This window comes from Oncorhynchus kisutch, linkage group LG20 (genome assembly GCF_002021735.2).
Source record: "Oncorhynchus kisutch isolate 150728-3 linkage group LG20, Okis_V2, whole genome shotgun sequence".
NCBI lineage: Eukaryota > Metazoa > Chordata > Actinopteri > Salmoniformes > Salmonidae > Oncorhynchus > Oncorhynchus kisutch.
In genome coordinates this window covers 41,992,314-42,015,506 of record NC_034193.2, presented here as the reverse complement: position 1 = coordinate 42,015,506, position 23,193 = coordinate 41,992,314, and the positions used below count along the sequence as shown (strand labels likewise).

The 23,193-nt window shown below is 45.2% G+C and overlaps 2 protein-coding genes across 2 annotated transcripts; one reads left to right on the top strand and one right to left on the bottom strand.

Moving 5' to 3' along the window:
- Positions 1 to 86: 86 nt before the first annotated feature.
- Positions 87 to 3,236, bottom strand: LOC109865726 (scaffold attachment factor B1). The gene is made up of 4 exons (XM_020454120.2): positions 3,103 to 3,236; positions 1,999 to 2,263; positions 1,668 to 1,870; positions 87 to 1,292 (listed from the first exon to the last, which is right to left on the bottom strand). Exons 1-4 carry the CDS (start codon positions 3,134 to 3,136, stop codon positions 955 to 957), a joined length of 840 nt encoding a protein of 279 aa, XP_020309709.2. The 5' UTR covers positions 3,137 to 3,236; the 3' UTR covers positions 87 to 954.
- Positions 3,237 to 8,400: 5,164 nt separating this feature from the next.
- Positions 8,401 to 21,326, top strand: LOC109865179 (cytoglobin-2). The gene is made up of 3 exons (XM_020453285.2): positions 8,401 to 8,936; positions 18,413 to 18,644; positions 18,816 to 21,326. The coding sequence occupies exons 1-3, from the start codon at positions 8,788 to 8,790 to the stop codon at positions 18,978 to 18,980; spliced, it is 546 nt and encodes a 181-aa protein (XP_020308874.2). The 5' UTR covers positions 8,401 to 8,787; the 3' UTR covers positions 18,981 to 21,326.
- Positions 21,327 to 23,193: the final 1,867 nt, after the last annotated feature.

Below are 23,193 nucleotides of genomic sequence, written 5' to 3'. Positions count from 1 at the left end.
CGCTCAAGTAATGAGTTATTATGAAGAAGAAACATGTAGGTAACATATTATGTTTTTAAATACTTTAAGAGTGGTATTTCAGGGGGAACGGTAGGTCATGTATAATTTAATATAATACAAATCAAATAAAAAATTGTTACACAACTTTGTCATATTTCCTAGAAATCTAACTAGCCTAATGAAACTTTTCTATACTCTTTCCTCAATTAACAAATACAGTTTCAAAATTGCTTGTAGTCATCCCATATCATTAGGAGGTTACGTAAGTACTTTCTTGAATTTTCAGCAGGAACAGCTTCATAATAATGACCACAAAGTCAGAATTGACTAAAGAGTTAATTGACATTGGGAGAATTTCTTGCAATTTTGTCTTTTCACTATAAAAATTACCCTTGATGAACAGCTTGTTATTCTATCACCAAAGGATTTGTTTAATAAGATAATGTGTGGGTATGTACAGTGTAAGAATATGCTACCTATTCTTTTGTCAGTGTCCTTGTGGAATGCGGTCATCCAGCTTAGCTCAATGCTAGGCATGGATCTCCACACTTATATATGGGTGTCACAGCAGATTCCTTCACTAAGGCCATTGGCGTAGAACAAGGGGCAGAGGGTGCGATCCAGAGGTAGTACCACCCTCCCAACGTCTTAATGTTATGTCCATGTAACCGATGTGAAATTGCTAGCTAGTTAGCGGTGGTGCGCGCTAATAGCATTTCAATCGGGTGACGTCACTCTCTCTGAGACCTGGAGTAGTTGTTCACCTTGCTCTGCAAGGGCCGAGGCTTTTGTGGAGCGATGGGTAATGATGCTTCGTGGGTGTCAGTTGTTGATGTGTGCAGAGGGTCCCTGGTTCGAGCCCAGGTAGGGGTGAGGGGACAGAAGTTATACTGTTACATCCACACCATACACCTAGGGTTCCTGCCCCCCTCCACCACCACCCCATCAATCCTCTCATCCTTTGAGCACCTTCTCCTTTAGCAGGTCCAATATGACCTGTCTTTCCTGGCTCTCCAGCTCGAACCTCCTCTCCCTCTCCTTCCTCTCCGCCCCCAGCCTCTCTCTCTCCAGAGTGATCTTACTCCTCTGGATCTCTAGCTCCTCCCTCCTCAGCAACAACTCCTCCTCCCGCAGTCGTTGTTCCGCCTCCGAGCGCTTCTCCAGGAAGCTGAGGATCTCTGAGTAGGTCTGGCAGCAGCATTGGCAAGGCTGCTTGGCCATGGGCGCCGCCGAGACTAGCGAGAGCTCCGCCAGGTTCTCCTGCTGCTCCTCGGGCTCTGGGGTCGTGGGGACTGAAGGGGGCAGGGAGGGGAGAGAATAGAGAGGGAGATAGTTGGTGATGGGGAGGATAAAGTCTCAAAAGGTCAAAATTTTTTGGTTATAATTTCTTTGGTCGTAGTCACTCAAAAATGATGCTGAGGAGCAAACATGTCACTGTGTGTCTCTTTGAGTACCAGCACACACAGAGACAACTGTTTTAGGCGGGGCAAGGGCAGGGCAATCTAAGCAATTGCAGGGGAACCTCTGGTTTGGTCAAAGTAGTGCTATAATAACAGTAATCTCTTCAGATGTGTGTCCTATTTCCTTCCTCCATTTGAATATAATCACAGATCTAAAAGTTATTCTCTCACCTCACAGATCTTAACAGACTTGGATGGGGTTCTTACCTTTGGGTTGTCCTGTTTGTGTGGAGATAATGATGGGTTTGTCCTGCTCTGGTTGACTAGCCAGCTCTTCCAAGGCTCGTTTCCTGAGTTCCTCATCCTGGTACTTACTCTCCCCGCTGGCCAGAAGACCCTTCTCTGCCTCCAGCTCCAACACCTCATGGAGTAGGTCTTCTTTCTGGGCATACAGCCTCTCTGTCCCAAACCTGAATTACATACAGGCACATAAGCATGAACAGACACAGACACACAAGGTTGGGTATCAGCTTCTAATACATTCCTCCTATTAAGCGTATGTATGCCTAATGTCAACTTCTGGCCAGTCTTGACCAACCTGCGTAGGCTGGGGAAGTCCTGCTTCTTGTAGTAGTCCAGCAGCAGCATGGTCCTCTCCCTGCAACGCCGGGCGTCAACCTCGAAGCTCTCGTCCTGCAGGGCAGCCGTGATGATCTCCCCGACACGGGCCCAGATACGACCCGACTCCTTGGAACAGAACGGGTTCTGAGCAATGACCTCACGGAGCAGCAGGATGTCGTGGCGGGCAGAGAATCGCACCTGTCGCTTGCGGGGAGTGGTGGAGGGGCCGGCGAGGGAGAAACCTGGGGAGAGCAAGGGGGATGGAAAAAGTGACTATTGGTATAGAATCCTCAGATATGACCTTTGCCAAGAGGTCTGGGCCCCTAGTGTACTTATACTGTAACACTGGTTCAAGCCTCACTGACTGTTCCTCCTCAATTGCTACTTCAGAAAGTAAATAGACAATCCAGATGGTAAGGAAATAACTTGAAGTTCAACATGGGGAGCTGCAAGATAAACGACTGGGCTGAATATAAGGGGTTCACATTGGTGAATGTTTGGGACACATACCTTGGTTGTAGTCCTTTTGGAAACCGTTTCCGTTAAAGAAGGAGACGTAAAGAAAAACGGGTGAGACCCTATTTGAATTTGTCCCAAGAGAAACTCTCGTTTGCGGTTTCCGTTTGAAGTAAACGGTTTTGCAACAGGGCGAAACGATTTGTAACAGATTAAGCTAATGATTACAACCCATGGCAAAGTATTTAATCACATACGTAATTTAACTGGGAACGACCTGTAGGCTATTTGTTGGCGATTGGGGATCAGCTGTCATACAAAGCAAAGCCGATATTATCACTTTCACTGTCAAAGCAACAGCCGAAGCCCCCTATTTGCCTGGTGATGTAGGCTAGTTGCTAAAACGCTTTGCCATTCCAGGCACAAGTGCAAGCAACACGGCACGTCTATCCATGCAGAGGCAACGCAGTTAAAAAGATTGAAGTATAAATGTTGCATTGTTTATTATGGGCCAGCGCGCGCACAGGAAAATCACACGAGCCGCATAAAAATGACAAATGCTGGTTATGGATTTATGAACAATAAAATATGTAATGTCAGACGTAGCAGTTTATGTCGGGCTCACCACCGTTATTTGCCATCTCCACCACACGTTCCATATCTGCATGTATCCGGGATCAGCTGATACACACAAAATGTTGAGGTCACAGTACACGTCCACTCACCAGTACAGGTTCCATTCTGACGTGTAACTCAACTTCTCTGGAAATCTGGCAAAACTGGCCAGGCGAAAATTGTGCAGGACCGCGGAGTGTCCACAAGATGGGGTCAATGTACCGCGCGTAAAGTTTCTGGTATATTCTGACAAGTGAAGTCAATTCCATCATCAAAGAGAAATGGGTCTGGATGCTCTGTGCAATCCATAATACAGAACATATTCACTTGTGGCTTTGACTTGGCGTGGTAACAGGCAATCTGGAATATATAGTTGACCTACTTAAGATTGCTCTATTCTGCATCTGATTTATTTGTATTGATCATAAACAGTTGAACAATGCACTCACTTCAGAGTGAGTGGCACCTCAAATGTCATAATTCACTCTCCAGGTCAAGAGCTATTTACTGGAATGATGTGTTGAATAATTACATTTGAATATCATCAGTATTCAGGTGGTCTCTTACCTCCCACCTTTTAACCCCATCCACCTCACTCACTTACACACAAGTCACTCTGCCCCCCCTGCAACTCTCTCACATTTTAGTCATTTAACAGGCGCTCTTAACCAGAGCGACTTACAGGAGCAAGTGCCTTGCTCAAGGGCACATTGACTGATTTTTCACCTAGCCTGCCTGGAGATTCGAACAAGCGACCTTTTGGTTACTGGCCCAACGCAAGGCACTTATCTTGTCACGGTGACTTGGAGCTAATGAAATCTACTGAGGTATTGGACAGGCTTAATGTGCTGTGTATAACACATCACCATAATAGCTATGAAATAATCATTATAATGGTCTCTACCCCATCAGACCAGAGTAGGCGCACTCCTAAAAACACACATCTAGGCTGTATCCTAAATGGCAACCTATTCCCTATATATAGTGCACTACTTTTTAACAGTGCCCATAGGACTCTGGTCAAAAGAAGTGGGCCCTGGTCAAAAGTAGTGCAAAAGTAGGGAATAGGGTGCCATTTGGGACACTATTAGAGATGAGATCCAACTGGCAACTGACCTACTTGACCAGTGTCTCATTGAAGAAGTCAAATGTACATCTACACTGAGTGTACAAAACATTAGGAACACATAATATTGAGTTGCACCCCTTTTGCCGTCAGAACAGCCTCAATTCGTCAGGGCATGGACTACAAGGTGTCAAAAGCGTTCCACAGGGATGCTGGCCCATGTTGACTCCAATGCTTCCCACAGTTGTGTCAAGTTGGCTGGATGTCCTTTGGGTGGTGGACCATTCTTAATTCACACGTACAACTGTTGAGCGTGAAAAACCCAGCAGCTCTGCAGTTCTTGACACACTCAAACTGGTACGCCTGGTACCTACTACCATACCCCGTTCAAAGGCAGTTAAATATTTTGTTTTACCCATTTACTCTCAGAATGGAACACATACACAATCCATGTCTAAATTGTCTCAAGGCTTAAAAATCCTTCTTTAACCCGTCTCCTCCCCTTCATTTACACCAGGGGTTTCCAACAGGTTAATTACGAGCTACCAGTAGCTCATAGCCCGTAAGCTACCAGTAGCTCATAGCCCGTAAGCTACCAGTAGCTTGTAGCCCGTAAGCTACCAGTAGCTCATAGCCTGTAAGCTACCAGTAGCTTGTAGCCCGTAAGCTACCAGTAGTTTGTAGCCCATAAGCTACAAGTAGCTTGTAGCCTGTAAGCTACCAGTAGCTCGTAGCCCACCTATGAGTAGCTCGCCAAACGATTCTGAAAGTACATGCACATGTGCCCTTGTGGGTTGACAGAAATACTTTCCCCCGAAACCTTCTCAATTAATAAGGATCGGACCCTTTTTTTTCCAATTTTCGACTAAAATGACATACCCAAATCTAACTGCCTGTAGCTCAAGACCTGAAGCAAGGATATGCATATTCTTGATACCATTTCAAAGGAAGCACTCTGAAGTTTGTGGAAATGTGAAATTAATGTAGGAAAATATAACACATTAGATCTGGGAAAAGATAATACAAAGAAAAAAACATGCATATTTATATATATATTTTTCATCATCATTTTTTTTCATCAAATACAAGAGAAAGGCCAATATATGACTTAGGAAAATAGGTGCAATTTACATTTTGGCCACTAGATGTCAGCAGTGTATGTGCAAAGTTTTAGACTGATCCAATTAACCATTGCATTTCTGTTCAAAACGTTGTATCAAGACTGCCCAAATGTGCATAATTTGTTTATTAATACATTTTCAAGTTCATAACTGTGCACTCTCCTCAAACAATAGCATAGCATTAGTGTTCTTCCAGACCAATTTGTTTTCCTTCTGATGTGATTTAAGCATTGACATGGACTCAGAACATCCAATTTCATTGTTTCTCTATTAACAATTGTAATTTTAAGGGGGAAAAACAAAATCTAAATCAAGGAAAAATACAACTGAGAATCATATTTGGGACAAGATAAAACATAATTCGTAAAAGAAATCACATATTTTATAGGGCCCCCCTTGGAGTTACCATTATTTTACCAGGTATATTGACAGAAAGGACCCGGGGAAGAGTTGCAGGGAGGAGAAGAGAAGAATGAGGAGCAAGCAAAAAAAAATTGGAATGCCCAAAAATGTGTAGCTCGTGATATGTTAAATTTTTTAAGCTAGAAAAGGTGGGAGACCCCTGATCTACTCTGATTGACGTGGATTTAACAGGTGACATCAATAAGGGATCATAGCTTTCACCTGGATTCACCTGGTCAGTCTTTGTCATGGAAAGAGCATCCGTTCCTAATGCTTTGTACACTCAGTGTACATGTTGTTTACTTACAGCAAGGTCTGAGATGGAGAGGCGATAATATGAATACTATCATACACTATGATCATAGATGCTAACTTGGCCCCAAGCTACATTTACACAGTACAAATGCTTTATACATGAATGAGTAGCCTGTGATTCGGTCTTCATAATCTAGTGAGATTTTGAACAAACTTCGCCAATTTGCAAAATGCTTTGTGTTTCAGTAGATGTTAGTGGCCAGTAACTTTATTTTCCATACATGTATTCTGTATGTATATGAGCAGGGGGTCATTTAATTATGTCCATATAGGTTTTAGTATTTGACTTAGTATTTGCTCACCCTAAGGCTGCGTTTACACAGCCAGCCTAATTCTGATCTTTAAGACCCATCAGATCAGAGCTATTGCTAATAATTGGGCAAAAGATCAGAATTGGGGTGACTGTGTAAACGCAGCCTAAGTGACACGTGGAACGTCTGACAGACATTAGTGTGCAATTCAGTTTAGTGTTGACGGGTGCCACACTGTACAGAAATCTGTCATCTTTCAAATGCTGTGACAGCTCTGTCTCAACGGCAGGCAGGCTTTTTCTATAGCCTCCATGGCACAATAAAACTGTCACCGTAACCTCCTTTTCTCTTCGCCCCCCCCCCGCCCCCTTTTTTTGTTGTCTAGCCAGCAGTTTGTTAACCGTCTCCTCTGGCTGTGAGCGAATGTCACTGAGCGAATGTCACTGAGCGAATGTCACTGAGCGAATGTCACTGAGCGAATGTCACTGAGCGAATGCCACTGAGCGAGTGTCAAACGTGGCATTTTCAATATCTTCAACACAGATTGACCCCTCCAGTAGCAGCTTTCTTCAATCGTCTTGTGTTAGTCTGTCTGCACTGCACAAATCAAAGAGTCATTTCAAACCAGACGATCCAAGACTTTTGTTGAATTTACTTTTGAATGGTTTCATCAAGATGTTTTATGAATCATACATCCAATACAATTCAGTCAGTGAGATGTAAATACTCTATGACAGATAAAGTCATTCATATTTTACACTTTGTTCTTGGCCTCCATGATTTGTTTCATAATTTTCTCAATAGCCTGAACGCAAATGGTAACCTCTCTCTCTCTCTCTCTCTCTCTCTCTCTCTCTCTCTCTCTCTCTCTCTCTCTCTCTCTCTCTCTCTCTCTCTCTCTCTCTCTCTCTCTCTCTCTCTCTCTCTCTCTCTCTCTCTCTCTCTCTCTCTCTCTCTCTCTCTCTCTCTCTCTCTCTCTCTTCTCTCTCTCTCCTCTCTCTCTCTCTCTCTCTCTCTCTCTCTCTCTCTCTCTCTCTCTCTCTCTCTCTCTCTCACTCTCTTCCCCCCTCTCTCTCTTTCTCTCTCTCTCTCTCTCTTTCTCTCTCTCTCTCTCTCTCTCTCTCTCTCTCTCTCTTTCTCTCTCTTCTCTCTCTCTCTCACTCTCTTCCCCTCTCTCTCTCTCTCTCTCCTCTCTCTCTCTCTCTCTCTCTCTCTCTCACTCTCTTCCCCTCTCTCTCTCTCTCTCTCTCTCTCTCTCTCTCTCTCTCCTCTCTCTCTCCTCTCTCTCCTCTCTCTCCTCTCTCTCTCTCTCTCCTCTCTCTCTCTCTCCTCTCTCTCTCTCTCTCTCTCCGATCTCCTTTACCTGTCAAACTGTCAGGCACAATGTCCTGTGAGAGTCTGTGGAAAGACAGAGGCTTCCTATAGCTTTTTCTGTCACAGTCTATACAAGCTCTCTCATGAGACGACACAGAACCCCACCACGCTCGCACATCCACGCACACACTCTTTCTCTCTTTCTCCGTGTCTTTGTTTCTTTCCTTCTCTGGTAATGGAGGTGTCTTCTCTCTGAACTGCTGTGTTTGTCAGGACCTGATGGAATGGAGGAGGGAGTGGGAGAGAGAGAGGTGGAGAGAAAAGAGGGGGGGTGGGGAGAGATAGAGAGAGGGAGTAGAATAGAGAGCATCTAGGATGTCTGTATTGTCCCCCCGCCTCCCTCTCACACACTCTCCTATCTCTCCCCTCTCTTTCTCTCTTTAATTTTGTCTACCTAATGTGCGCAGACATGCAAACACACACACACACGCGTATGCACAAACATGCAAGCACATGCACACACGCACATACACTCTCCTCACACTTGTTTGTCTGCCTGTCTCTCTGTGCCCTCCCAGGGATGGAGACAGAGAAATCGCTCTATAAAAACAGTTGTGAGGAGTGTGTGCGTGTGTATGTGTGTGCCCTCGCGTGCATGTGTGTGCATACATGTGTGTGTGTGTGTGCGTGCGTGTGTTTGCGTGTCTACAAAAGCGAGAGAGAGAAAGAGAGGGGGAAGGAGGGAGAGATAGGAGAGTGTGTGAGAGGGAGGCGGGGGGACAATACAGACATCCTAGATGCTCTCTATTCTACCCCCTCTCTCTATCTCTCCCCACCCCCTCTCTTTTCTCTCCACCTCTCTCTCCCACTCCCTTCGCCATTCCATCAGGTCCTCACAAACACAGAAGTTCAGAGGGAAGACAGCTCCCTTACCAGAGAAGGAAAGATACAAAGAAACGGAGGAAGAGAGAAAGAGTGAGGGGAATAAAAAAAGAAGTGTTATTAACAGTGGAGGACAAGTTTTGGAGGAGAGGAGAGCAAAGGGAGAGAGGGGTGGTTTGGGTGGGGGGTGGGTAGCGTACAAGGCTGCTCCGTCTGTCTCCTCCATCCCTCCCGTCTCCGTCGCCGTGGGTTCACAGCTCTCCCTCCCCCCCTCCCTCGCTCCCTACCTCCCCCGCTCGCTGCTGGCGGGAGCCTCCGAGCTGCTGCGGCGGAGGTCGTCTCGGATGGAGTCGCCGAGAGACGTAGGAGGAGAGACGATGGAGCGCGGGGAGCGGGCCGAACCACTGACCGATGCCGAGCGGGAGATCATCCAGAACACCTGGGTACACGTCTACGAGAACTGCGAGGACGTGGGCGTGTCGGTCCTCATAAGGTATGTGGTCAGGTGGGTGGGTCCTCATAGTGGTGGGGCTGTTGGTCGCCATTGTGGTGGGGCTGGAGGTCCTCCTAAGGCACATATAGGGCTGATGTTCCTCATTGAGTACGTGGGGCTTAGAGTCCTCATAGTGTTGAGGCTGGAGGTCCCCATAAGGTACGTGAAGTATCAGGGGGTCCTCATAAGGTTTGTGTAGCTGGTGGGGCCGGATGGCATGGGGGGGGTGTCTGCAATTTTAGTGGAGTACAATTAAAAAATGACGTTCTCATGCACAGCATCTTATCAGGCATAGAAAAGTTTGGGCAAAGAAGTTGTGAGTGGAGGGTGATTGGGGTTAATGGGGACTAGACTCGACCAACATACAGACACAGATTTCCACTGATGTTTCCTGCAGCTGAGCACCGCTGAACGTGTGTTTTCCATAGATACGTGCAGATTGGAGGGGGGTCATGCATTTCTATGAAAGCCCACAGAAGGCTCTGGAAAAGGCAGGGGGATTGAGTCCACACTGCGCAGACCACACACACACACACACATAGACTATTCTGCTCTCATTCACTCACTTCTGTCCTCATTTAAAAAAAAGCAATTTCTCAGAAGCCCTCTTCATTCTACAGACTATTTTTGTAAGACGCGATAATTGAGGGAGAGCACATGTTTCTGCTTAAATGTCCTCCTGTCTGAGGCAGACATTCCTGTTCTAGCTGTTCAGTTGGTGCTTTACACCTATTTCACATCTTTTACCTGTCACATTTTCACTCTAAACTTGAAGCACCAGTTTAGCAGGTACCGTTCTGTGGCACCTGGATGACTGCTTATTATTCTCTATTTATTGAATTCTAATATTACAAGTTGTCTGTCACTCAGTCTTAATGCTGAGGCTCTGCATCTGAATAAAGAGTCGCTGTCTGACTGAGCTGGGATGCGTTTGACTTTTGTCCCAGTGTTGTCTCAGTGTTGTCCCAGTGTTGTCTCAGTGTTGTCCCAGTGTTGTCCCAGTGTTGTCTCAGTGTTGTCCCAGTGTTGTCTCAGTGTTGTCCCAGTGTTGTCTCAGTGTTATCCCAGTGTTGTCTCAGTGTTGTCCCAGTGTTGTCTCAGTGTTGTCCCAGTGTTGTCTCAGTGTTGTCTCAGTGTTGTTCCAGTGTTGTTTCAGTGTTGTCTCAGTGTTGTTCCAGTGTTGTCCCAGTGTTGTCCCAGTGTTGTCCCAGTGTTGTCCCAGTGTTGTCCCAGTGTTCCACATGGAACGCCGAGAGGGCTCGTTAAAACGGACAGTAAGGCGCCGCTAAGGCAGTGATGTGCTCTGATTTTGGGTCGGAGCGACAAGATAGTCCCTAAGGGAAAGCTCTGAAGGCAGAGAGTGTGTAGAGTTGTCTCTGTGTGTGTGTGCGTGCGTGCATGTGTGTCGTTCTTATCTGTGGGTAACAGCAACAAGCTTTGGCACTTCACTCTCTCTCTAGACTCTCCCTCTCGGTCTCTGTCTCATTCTCCGTCTCTGTTCCTCTCTCTCCCTCACTTTCTTTCTCACTATCCGTCTCCCTCCTATTCTCTCTCGCTTTCCTCAGTCTCCCTCCCATTCTCTATTCCTTATGTCGCTTTCTTTCTTTCTATCTTTCATTTCTCTCTTTCCCTTGACAACAAGATCACAGGCTCTCTTGACATGCCCAGGCTTGAATACTCTGCTGGGTCTGATGATCCTCCTGAGTGCAAAGCCTCTCGACTGCACCTACAGTACCAGTCAAAAGTTTGGACACACCTACTCATTCAAGGGTTTTTCTTTATTTTTAATTATTTTCTACATTGTATAATAATAGTGAAAACATCACAACTATGAAATAACACCTATGGAATCATGTAGTGACCAAACAAGTGTTACACAAATCAAAATACATTTTATATTTGAGATTCTTCAAAGTAGCCACCCTTTGCCTTGATGACAGACAGCTTTGCACACACCTGGCATTCTCTCAACCAGCTTCATGAGGTAGTCACCTGGAATGCATTTCAATTAACAGGTGTGTCTTTTGAAAGTTAATTTCCTTAATGCATTTGAGCCAATCAGTTGTGTTGTGACAAGGTAGGGGTTGTATACAGAAAATGGCCCTATTTGGTACTTGACCAAGTTCATATTATGGCAAGAACACATCAAATAAGCAAAGAAAAACGACCGTCCATCAATACTTTAAGACATGAAGGTCAGTCAATACGGAACATTTGAACAACTTTTATCGCGAAAACCATCAAGAGCTATGATGAAACTGGCTCTCATGAGGACCGCCACAGGAAAGAAAAATCCAGAGTTGTATCTGCTGCAGAGGATAAGTTCATTAGAGTTACCAGCCTCTGAAGTTGCATCCAAAATAAATTCTTCACAGAGTTCAAGTAACAGACACATCTCAACATCAGCTGTTCAGGGGAGACTGTGTGAATCAGGCCTTCATGGTCAAATTGCTGCAAAAAAGACAGTACTAAAGGACACCAACAAGAAGAATATACTTGCTTGGGCCAAGAAACACGAGAAACCTGTCCTTTGGCCTGATGAGTCCAAATTTGAGATTTCTGCTTCCAACCGCTGTGTCTTGGTTAAACGCAGAGTAGGTGAACGGATGAACTCTGCATGTGTGGTTCACACCGTAAAGCATGGAGGAGGAGGTGTGGGGGTGCTTTGCTGGTGACACTCTCAGTGAATTATAAACAATTCTGTGTGATCACGCTCTCCGTAGCCGACGTGAGTAAGACCTCTAAACAGGTAAACATTCACAAGGCTGCGGGGCCAGACGGATTACCAGGACGTATGCTCCGGGCATGTGTTGACTAACTGGCAGGTGTCTTCACTAACATTTTCAACATGTCCCTGATTGAGTCTGTAATACCAACATGTTTCAAGCTGACCACCATAGTCCTTGTGCCCAAGAACACAAAGGCAACCTTCCTAAATGACTACAGGCCCATAGCACTCATGTCCGTAGCCATGCTTTGAAAGGCTGGTAATGGCTCACATTAACACCATTTTCCCAGAAACCCTAGACCCACTCCAATTTGCATACCGCCCCAAAGCTTTGGCACTTCACTCTCTCTCTAGACTCTCCCTCTCGGTCTCTGTCTCATTCTCCGTCTCTGTTCCTCTCTCTCCCTCACTTTCTTTCTCACTATCCGTCTCCCTCCTATTCTCTCTCGCTTTCCTCAGTCTCCCTCCCATTCTCTATTCCTTATGTCGCTTTCTTTCTTTCTATCTTTCATTTCTCTCTTTCCCTTGACAACAAGATCACAGGCTCTCTTGACATGCCCAGGCTTGAATACTCTGCTGGGTCTGATGATCCTCCTGAGTGCAAAGCCTCTCGACTGCACCTACAGTACCAGTCAAAAGTTTGGACACACCTACTCATTCAAGGGTTTTTCTTTATTTTTAATTATTTTCTACATTGTATAATAATAGTGAAAACATCACAACTATGAAATAACACCTATGGAATCATGTAGTGACCAAACAAGTGTTACACAAATCAAAATACATTTTATATTTGAGATTCTTCAAAGTAGCCACCCTTTGCCTTGATGACAGACAGCTTTGCACACACCTGGCATTCTCTCAACCAGCTTCATGAGGTAGTCACCTGGAATGCATTTCAATTAACAGGTGTGTCTTTTGAAAGTTAATTTCCTTAATGCATTTGAGCCAATCAGTTGTGTTGTGACAAGGTAGGGGTTGTATACAGAAAATGGCCCTATTTGGTACTTGACCAAGTTCATATTATGGCAAGAACACATCAAATAAGCAAAGAAAAACGACCGTCCATCAATACTTTAAGACATGAAGGTCAGTCAATACGGAACATTTGAACAACTTTTATCGCGAAAACCATCAAGAGCTATGATGAAACTGGCTCTCATGAGGACCGCCACAGGAAAGAAAAATCCAGAGTTGTATCTGCTGCAGAGGATAAGTTCATTAGAGTTACCAGCCTCTGAAGTTGCATCCAAAATAAATTCTTCACAGAGTTCAAGTAACAGACACATCTCAACATCAGCTGTTCAGGGGAGACTGTGTGAATCAGGCCTTCATGGTCAAATTGCTGCAAAAAAGACAGTACTAAAGGACACCAACAAGAAGAATATACTTGCTTGGGCCAAGAAACACGAGAAACCTGTCCTTTGGCCTGATGAGTCCAAATTTGAGATTTCTGCTTCCAACCGCTGTGTCTTGGTTAAACGCAGAGTAGGTGAACGGATGAACTCTGCATGTGTGGTTCACACCGTAAAGCATGGAGGAGGAGGTGTGGGGGTGCTTTGCTGGTGACACTCTCAGTGAATTATAAACAATTCTGTGTGATCACGCTCTCCGTAGCCGACGTGAGTAAGACCTCTAAACAGGTAAACATTCACAAGGCTGCGGGGCCAGACGGATTACCAGGACGTATGCTCCGGGCATGTGTTGACTAACTGGCAGGTGTCTTCACTAACATTTTCAACATGTCCCTGATTGAGTCTGTAATACCAACATGTTTCAAGCTGACCACCATAGTCCTTGTGCCCAAGAACACAAAGGCAACCTTCCTAAATGACTACAGGCCCATAGCACTCATGTCCGTAGCCATGCTTTGAAAGGCTGGTAATGGCTCACATTAACACCATTTTCCCAGAAACCCTAGACCCACTCCAATTTGCATACCGCCCCAACAGATCCACAGATGATGCCATCTCTATTGCACTCCACACTGCCCTTTCCCACCTGGACAAAAGGAACACTTATGTGAGAATGCTATTCATTGACTACAGTAGTAAATACCTCCCTCTGCAACTGGATCCTGGACTTCCTGATGGGCCTCCCGCAGGTGGTGAGGGTAGGTAGCAACACATTTGCCACGCTGATCCTCAACACTGGAGCTCCCCAGGGGTGTGTGCTCAGTCCCCTCCTGTACTCCCTGTTGACCCACGACTGCATGGCCAGGCACGACTCCAACACCATCAGTTTGCAGACGACACAACAGTGGTAGGCCTGATCACCGACAACGATGATAGGGAGGACCTGGCCAGGTGGTGCAAGAATTACAACCTATCCCTCAACGTAACCAAGACTAAGGATATGATTGTGGACTACAGGAAAAGGAGGACCGAGCACTCCCAAATTCTCATCGACGGGGCTGTAGTGGAGCAGGTTGAGAGCTTCAAGTTCCTTGGTGTCCACATCAACAACAAACTAGAATGGTACAATCACACCAAGACAGTTGTGAAGAGGGCATGACATAGCCTATTCTCCCTCAGGAAACTAAAAAGATTAGGCATGGGTCCTGAGATCCTCAAAAGGTTCTAGAGCTGCAACATCGAGAGCATCCTGACTGTTGCATCACTGCCTGGTACGGCAATTGCTCGGCATCCGACCGCAAGGAACTACATAGGGTAGTGCGTACGGCTCAGTACATCACTGGGGCTACGCTGCCTGCCATCCAGAACCTCTACACCAGGCGGTGTCAGAGGAAGGCCCTAAAAATTGTCAAAGACCCCAGCCACCCCAGTCATAGGCTGTTCTCTCTACTACTGCATGGCAAGCGGTACCGGAATGCCAAGTCTAGGACAAAAAGGCTTCTTAACAGTTTTTACTCTCAAGCCAGAAGACTAATCAAATGGCTACCCGGACTATTTGCATTGTGTGCCCCCTCCCCAACCCCTCTTTTTATGCTGCTGCTACTCTCTGTTTATCATATATGCATAGTCACTTTAACTATACATTAATGTACATGCTACCTCAATTGGGCCGACCAACCTCAATCAGCCTGACTAACTGGTGTCTGTATGTAGCCTCACTACTTTTATAGCCTCGCTACTGTATATAGCCTCATTACTGTTATTTTTCACTGTCTTTTTACTGTTGTTTTATTTATTTACTTACCTATTGTTCCCCTAATACATTTTGGCACTATTGGTTAGAGCCTGTAAGTAAGCATTTCACTGTAAGGTCTACACCGGTTGTATTCGGTGCATGTGACAAACACACTTTGATTTGATTTGAAAATTCAAGGCACACTTAATCAGCATAGCTAGCACAGTATTCTGGAGCAATACGCCATCCCATCTGGTTTTCTCTTAGTGGGACTATCATTTGTATTTCAACATGACAATGACCCAACACACCTCAAGGCTGTGTAAGGGCTATTTGACCAAGAAGGAGAGTTATGGAGTCCTGCATCAGATGACCTGGCCTCCACAATCACCCGACCTCAACGAATTGAGATGGTTTGGGATGAGTTGGACCGCAGAGTAAAGGAAAAGCAGCCAACAAGTGCTCAGCATATGTGGGAGAAGCATTCCAGGTGAAACTGGTTGAGAGAATGCCAAGAGAATGCCAAGAGTGTGCAAAGCTGTCATCAAGGCAATGGGTGGCTACTTTGAAGAATCTCAAATCAAAAATATATTTGGATTTATTTAAAACCTTTTTGGTTACTACATGATTCCATATGTGTTATTTCATAGTTCTGATGTCTTCACTATTATTCTACAATGTAGAAAATAGTACAAATAAAGAAAAACCCTTGAATGAGTGGGTGTGTCCAGACTTTTGACTGGTACTGTATGTCACACTCCCTAACATCCCTCCGATTCAGGGAAACGGAGACATCACTGTACCCACTAATTGGCCTGCTCCTATTAACAAGCAGATGGCCCGAGTAAGCAGGTCATCTGTGTGGAATGGATAATGGTCTAATAGCTATCCTGAAAGCACGTTGAAGAGTGGATGGATACTGGGTCAAAGCCTTCCACGGTTCGGTTGACTTCCATGGTTCGCCATGTGAATGCTTAGCTATTTGCATTTCTATCCTTCTGCTTGGATGGTTGGAAAGAATAGACAGTGACAATTAGCCTCGGCTAATGTCATCATCAATGCGCACAAATGCAATTTCACCCGTGAGGAGACCACCTCCGGCCATCTCGAGTACTGTAAAAAAAATGGCAGCTCAATGAAATCAACCAAACATCGAACAATAGTACTAGGCTGTGACTGGATGCTTCTGATACTAGCGTGATGGATATGGAGTTCTCCAAAGTGGTCCGTCTTGAGGACTGAGGAGTCGAGACTTGATTTGATTTCATGAAGTGCTTCGAACGACCACAAAGGGAAACCATCCCTCTGTGCTGTGTCTGATGCTCGCTCAAGTTAGTTAAGGTTGTTTTTCTCAGTACTCGAAAGCGCGTTGCCTTCCCGAAAAGAACCCTTCAAGACTAATTTGAATGTGACTAACAAACCACTAATGGTGCTGCTTTGATGACTTCATTGAAATGCAGCGACAGGTTGGGGGAATTCAGTGTGAGAGCATCTTTGACACTCCAGACACTCCATTCTCACCCTCTGGCTCTGGTTTTGTTAGGGTTTCAGGGCAAATGTTTTGACAGTCTTGCATTATAGAGATATCGAGATGTAGAAATATACATGCAGATATGAAAGTGAATATACACTGTTTGTATATTTAACAGTATATTATTGCACAATACTCTTGTACCTATAAAGGAGGCCCTAAAGAGGATTGGCGAGGTATACGAAAAAAGTCCTTCATTTCTGACTTCTAAGAGAAAAAGTCCTTTCCTCACACAGCTCTAAGGGACTTTCATGTTTATCTGCAAGGAACAACAAAGTGTTTCAAAGACAAAGTGAAGCAGCGACAGCTGGGAGAGCTTGGCTTAGGGACAGCTACAGGCAAGCAGGCGCCTCTTTAGCGTAGCATAGCATAGCATAGCATAGCATAGCTTGTCACAGGATCTGCGGGGATGCAGTGTAGTGTAGCGCTGCTGCCAGGGGCCAAACCTAACCAACGCTGAATAACTAAACCCTCGTACCCATTCAGCCACACTAATGTAAAGCACTTACATGAGTCAAATTGGGTCAGGGGTAAAATAACACGAGAGTGTATGTGTGTTCCAAGTGTTCATTTGTTTACATATAAAGCATGCTGTGCTTTCACCAGAAAGGGTGAGAGCAGAGTCAAAAATCTAAAAAATATCCCCCGTATATCTCCTTGTACGAGCAGTGTAAGCTTGTGAAAAGCTCATTATAGTCTTGGTTGGAGAATGGGCGTTACTGTACGGCCCTAAAAAACAACATGCAGTTCAAACTAGTCCATAGACGGCACACACATCAGTCACAGTACCCTCTGTGTGAAGTCCAGTAATCCTCAGAGAGGTGCTCTTTCCTTTTGAAGTTCCATTCTTTTCCGTTCAGGACAAGTGTGTCGTTCTGCAGGATATACAGTATCTGTGACTAGGGAGGGGAGGTCTTGACAGAAGCACTTTAGGACGTGCAAGGCTCACATAGAGGCTGGTATCTACTGTCACTTTTGTGGATGACAAAGCAGTCGCAGGACATAGAGTTTTTTTGCATCCTTTATCGGCTGTGTGTGGCCGATAAAGGGTATTGTTATGTGGCTCGTAATCAATGCCAAGCCATTTAGGCAGAGGAAACATCCTACGCACAGTCACCGCGGGTGAAGTGCTCCTGGAGGAACATCGACTGCCAACAGTCTCGCTCCTCCGGCCCCCAGCAGCACCTGCCTCTAATTATACTCAAAGAAACGTAACGATCTTGGCGCTCCTCGCCTCATCAGCACCACTTTACCGTTCGCGCCTGCCAATCACCCCGTGCTGCGTGTTGGGGGTGCCCTGAGCAGATTCTCCAAGTAGACACGAGAAATCATTAGAAGTGCGCCGCGCACTCCACTCGCAGAGGCGTAAACACTTGAGTCGTAAAACCCAAGTCGTGACAAAGTGTAAGTAAACCCAATCACCGAGATGCAGATGAGGCTATGTTAATAGGCTGATTACAACTCGAGGCACATTGTGCATTTTGACAACTTTGAGTCGTTTTCATTAGCTCTAGGTCACACATACAACGAGCAGTAATGTCTCCAGAATTTTTCTTTGTAACGCAGGTGACTTTATGACCACAGGGCATCTGTTCAATGAGTAGATTCAGAAATCATAAAGCTTGAATGCTTCGAACAAATGTTATGAAGAGTACATATTCCCCAACTAGTACCGATTTCACTAACTTCAGTCATTTCAGTGGCTTTTGCCCAGGGTCTAAACTGACATGTTATTCATCCCTCATTTTTTACACTGACACCATTTGATTGCCTGTGGGCATGTTGATATCTTCTGGGTTGCTCTGTGTGGATTGCGAGGACATTCGAATAAGAGTGCTCTTGTCTAATTAGAATGTCAACGTCCTGGAACATTTGAAAACCAGCATGGATGATATCCACATAAGTTGTGCTTGTACCGTCATGGCTCGGCACTAACTCTAACCCGGACTCTTTTGTCCCCCAGTTTCTTGGACTTCCCCTGATATTGTTTGATTGCACGGTCGTTCTGTGAGTGTTATGATATTATGAGTACACTAACTTCTACCCAGAGCCATAGATTAACCTTGACACCAGAAGTTCCAGGAAAATCACAGAGTAAGAATGGTAATTGCTCTTTCTGTCCTCCAGGTTCTTTGTGAACTTCCCGTCGGCCAAGCAGTACTTCAGCCAGTTTCAGGACATGGATGACCCAGAGGAGATGGAGCGCAGTGTCCAGCTGAGGCACCACGCCCGCCAGGTGATGGGCGCCATCAACAAGGTGGTGGAGAACCTCCACGACCCAGAGAAAGTGTCCTCTGTTCTGGCTCTGGTGGGCAAGGCGCATGCTGTTAAACACAAGGTGGAGCCTATGTACTTTAAGGTGAGAGGGCGTGGCTTGTCTGTCCATAATGGTCCATAATGTCCCATAAAGGCTTTGAGGGTGTCTTTTTTTCATCTGGCAATTTGTATTTTTCTTTACATCTTGCCATCCTCTTCCTCTCACCTTTCTCCTCAGTGTTTATCTCACTTCCTCCCTTTCTCCATCTCTCAGATCCTGTGTGGTGTAATGCTGGAGGTGTTCTCGGAGGACTTCCCAGAGTTCTTCACGGCAGAAGTGCAAATGGTGTGGACCAAACTGATGGGGGCGGTGTACTGGCATGTGACGGGCGCCTACACAGAAGTTGGCTGGGTGCAGCTCTCCAGCTCGGCAGTGTGAGGGGCGATAGCAGGGGAGATTTTTAGGGCTGAGACTGTTCATAGAATATCTTGTTGTGTTCAACTTTTGGGGGAGTCTTTTCCCTCTCCCTGCTGACTCATTGTGTGTACTTTACTGTATAGCCCCTGAGATGTTGTCTGTATAGCCCCCGAGGTGTTGTCTGTATAGCCCCTGAGGTGTTGTCTGTATAGCCCCAGAGGTGTTGTCTGTATATCTCCTTAGGTGTTTTCTATATAGCCCCTGTGGTGTTGTCTGTATAGCCCCTGAGGTGTTGTCTGTATAGCCCCTGAGGTGTTGTCTGTATGGCCCCTGAGGTGTTGTCTGTATGGCCCCTGAGGTGTTGTCTGTATAGCCCCTGAGGTGTTGTCTGTATAGCCCCGGAGGAATTGTCTGTATAGCCCCGGAGGTGTTGTCTGTATAGCCCCTGGGGTGTTGTCTGTATAGCGTACAGTAAGTGAGCGTGTGTATTCTCTATGCCCTCATCCAACCCTCATTGTAGTATTGTAAATCTCCAATGCTTTCAAGGGAACTAAGGGCTCCATTTTAGGGAGTTTTGTTGCTCACTGAATGTATGCCACTTTGGATTCCCAAACTCACCCTGTCTCTTTCCATGCCCATCTCATGCACTATACAAACACACCCATCTGCTAACACCCTGTCCATACGGCAAATGGCTATTTAAATGTAGAAACAATTTCAAAGTGATGGGATAGAGCCACAGGCTGACAGACCACTGTTAAGGTGCCATCTCCTCTTTATAAGCATGCATGCACGAGCACACACACACACACACACACACACACACACACACACACACACACACACACACACACACACACACACACACACACACACCACTCTGCCGACTTTGACCGCCCACATTTACAGAGCATTTACTTGGTTTACATTTCCTCATTAAACTCTCCATTAAGGGTTTAAGAAACTGACTCCAGAGGTCTCTGGAAATACAACGGACCCTTTGAAGTAGCTTCAGTGTATCTTTCACCTCTGAACCACTAGGGTAAGAAAAAATATTCATATCGACCATATCTGATATACTAAGCACTCTACAACCCTACGAAGAGGTCTATACACTTTGGTACAGTTTAAACCATGTTGGGTTGGCATGTACAATACGGTGCCACAAGTTGCTGCTCCCAACTTTTCCCCTGAATACACTACAAATGGATTTTGAGTGTCAGTTTAGATCCAATCTCCTCTATGTCTCTGATAGTAACTCCTCTGGTCCCTCTCAGATTTGTCATTTACCATTAATGAAGAAGTAATGGGGCTCCGATCTTCCTCTTGTGGTCATTCATCAAATATCTCCCCTACTCTCTCATCCTTTCTTTCCTCTGGCCAAATTCTGAGAGAGAACGGCCCTCTATCTGCTTTGCTACCATGGCTACTTGGCTAATAATATAATTCTACTCATATTCTACTGCCTTCTCCTTTGTTGTTCCTTTGGAGGCCAGCAGTAAAGTTACACGATCAAAGATATACAGTTGGCTTATATGGCTGATAAATAACCGCCACAGGAAGTTGAGCTAATACAATATGACAAACTCATTCAGCAAGAGACCAGTGGCTGTGGATGAGAGGAAATGAGGTGGATTACTGTAGAAGTTGTTGTCTATAATAAATGATCTCTCCCATTACACCTACAGTACAATACACTCACCAGTCTCACACTGCTAGCAAAACATTTGACCTTAGATCTGGAGTACAAACCCGTTAGAGGTCAGCGTCCTCTGTTCCTCTGAGTAGCTCGGGGAGTATTTGTGTTAGGCGTGAGCCGCCCCGACAGGTTGTTTTATTAAACACGTCACCCATAATTCACAAAATGGATACATTTATTTTAAAAATTCTCCCTTCAGCTGTAAGCTCGTACCCTCCATCTGCAGAGTTTTCCTCCCTGACACTCTCTCGTGAACACACACACACACACACACACACACACACACACACACACACACACACACACACACACACACACACACACACACACACACACACACACACACACACACACACACACACACACACACAGAGAGAGACATCATATACTACATCTGGGACTTCTTGTTGTGAATAGTTTTTTTGTCAGTGAGTTTTAAAGCTTGGACTTTATATTTTTCTAAATATATAAAACACAATAATTATCTGTTTATGTATTTGGAATGGAATACTTTATATAACTATGATTATATACATTTGTTGCCTGGGGCAGTGGGAGTGGTTTTGTGCTGTTTTAGCATGTTTGCACAGCCTCCTACAGACGTGTACCTTTGCAGACCTGGTGAAATTAACTATCAACAACTATCAATAAAGTGATAATTACCTACACTTGTTTCAGGGCGTTTGGACTGTCTTTGAATGTGTGACCATATACTGTAGGTTTTATGTATTTGAATGTGTATGATATATATCTACCGAGAGCATATGTGTTGACTATCCAAGACTGTGCAGGATTTCCTAGGAATTAAATAGAGTTTGTCAATTCTACTCAGTTCTCTATTCTCGTCTCTTAAAGTGCCCGTCTAAGAGAAGTAGCCTGGTCCCAGATCTGTTTGTGCTATCATTGTCAACTTCTTGTCACCCACTGACAATGAACAATGGAATTGGCAAGAGCAAAAACAGATCTGGGACCAGGCTAGGCTACTTCTCTTCCCTCCCCTTCTCCAGTCTGGTGCAGAAGACTGAAATAGCACAACAGGACCTCTTGCCTATAAGTGCACAGAGGTACTCGGTTTTCGAGGCCCTCTGTTTCACTCTGCTAATTCAATAATGAGATGTAAATGTCATTAATCAATGATTCATTAACGTGCCTGTTCGCTGGTTGATGCCCAGAGCAATGCTTTTTATCAAAGGGCACCGGTGAGAGCTTCAAACAGTGAAGAAGGCATCCTTTTTTAAATTCCGGGTCTCTTGCCGATATATGATCATGTACTGTATCATCAGAAGTGGTTATAACTTTGCTTTATTGTAAATGTATGCAAATCCAATGACTGCTCGGAGTTTCACAGTGTTGGCGGGAAGAACTCCCACTATCATGGAAACTTCCAGATATTGGTTTTAATTGAACGCTAAAGCACTGTAGTAGATTCTACATCTCCCACCTCCTACTGTATCAGCAGAGGAATATCTCCAGTGGTATTTAGCAGTGTGTGTGCTCCCCTGTGTGCTGTGTTGACAGGATGGTGACGTTTCACCATGGCGACCAGTCTCTTGTCACCAAGCTTGTCATTCTAGCCAGCGCTGGTGACGGTCAGGGACTCATTTGGACAGGCTCCCATGGTGATAACAAAGACACAAACACACATGTGCACCTACATCAACATTCAAAGCTGTACAGTAAGGTGAGAAGTGCCGGCGTATGAGAAGAGAACACACACACACACACAAACACACGCATGTGCACACACACACACACCTGCCTACCTATCTGACTCAGCAGTTGCAGGGATGTTGGGATTAAATAGCCTATTAATAGTGTCAGGGACAAGAGAACAGCATTTGGCAGCAGATCCGTCATGCATCACCTATGTGGCTACGCAACCTTCTCATAGTACAACGGGTAATGTCAACACATAACCTCATCCAGAGGCCCTGTTGGTACTTGAACTCCTAGCAGCATACAGGTCCTCTCTAGTCATGAGAGGAGAGGACTTAATAAGCATTGTTCTTACTACCATGGCTACCGCATCATCCCCAGCCTCCAATTGATTCATAGAACCCCTCTCTTCTCCATTGTAACTCATGACCAAGTCGTTGCTGCAACTTGGTAAAATAAGGGTTAAATATACCAGGTTGCGATACATTTGGCCAGGTCATAAGAGCAGGGAGTGTCAAACTCATTCCACAGAGGGCCGAGTGTCTGCGGGTTTTTGTTTTTTTCCTTTCAATTGAGACCTAGACAACCAGATGAGGGGAGTTCCTTACAAATTAGTGACCTTAATTTATTAAACAAGTACAAGGATGGAGCGAAAATCCACAGACACTCGGCCCTCCGCGGAATGAGTTTGACACGTGGGCCATATAGGGTTAAGTAATAGCAATGTTAACAACAGTCTGATGTCACTGCACTCAACCAGGTTTGGAGATGTCATAATAACAAGCATCCTTTCACTCATCTGAATGTGGATCTATATGAGTTAAAATAACGTAGACTTGGTTAAAAATAGCTGGGGCAAGATACCAAAACCATGCAGGT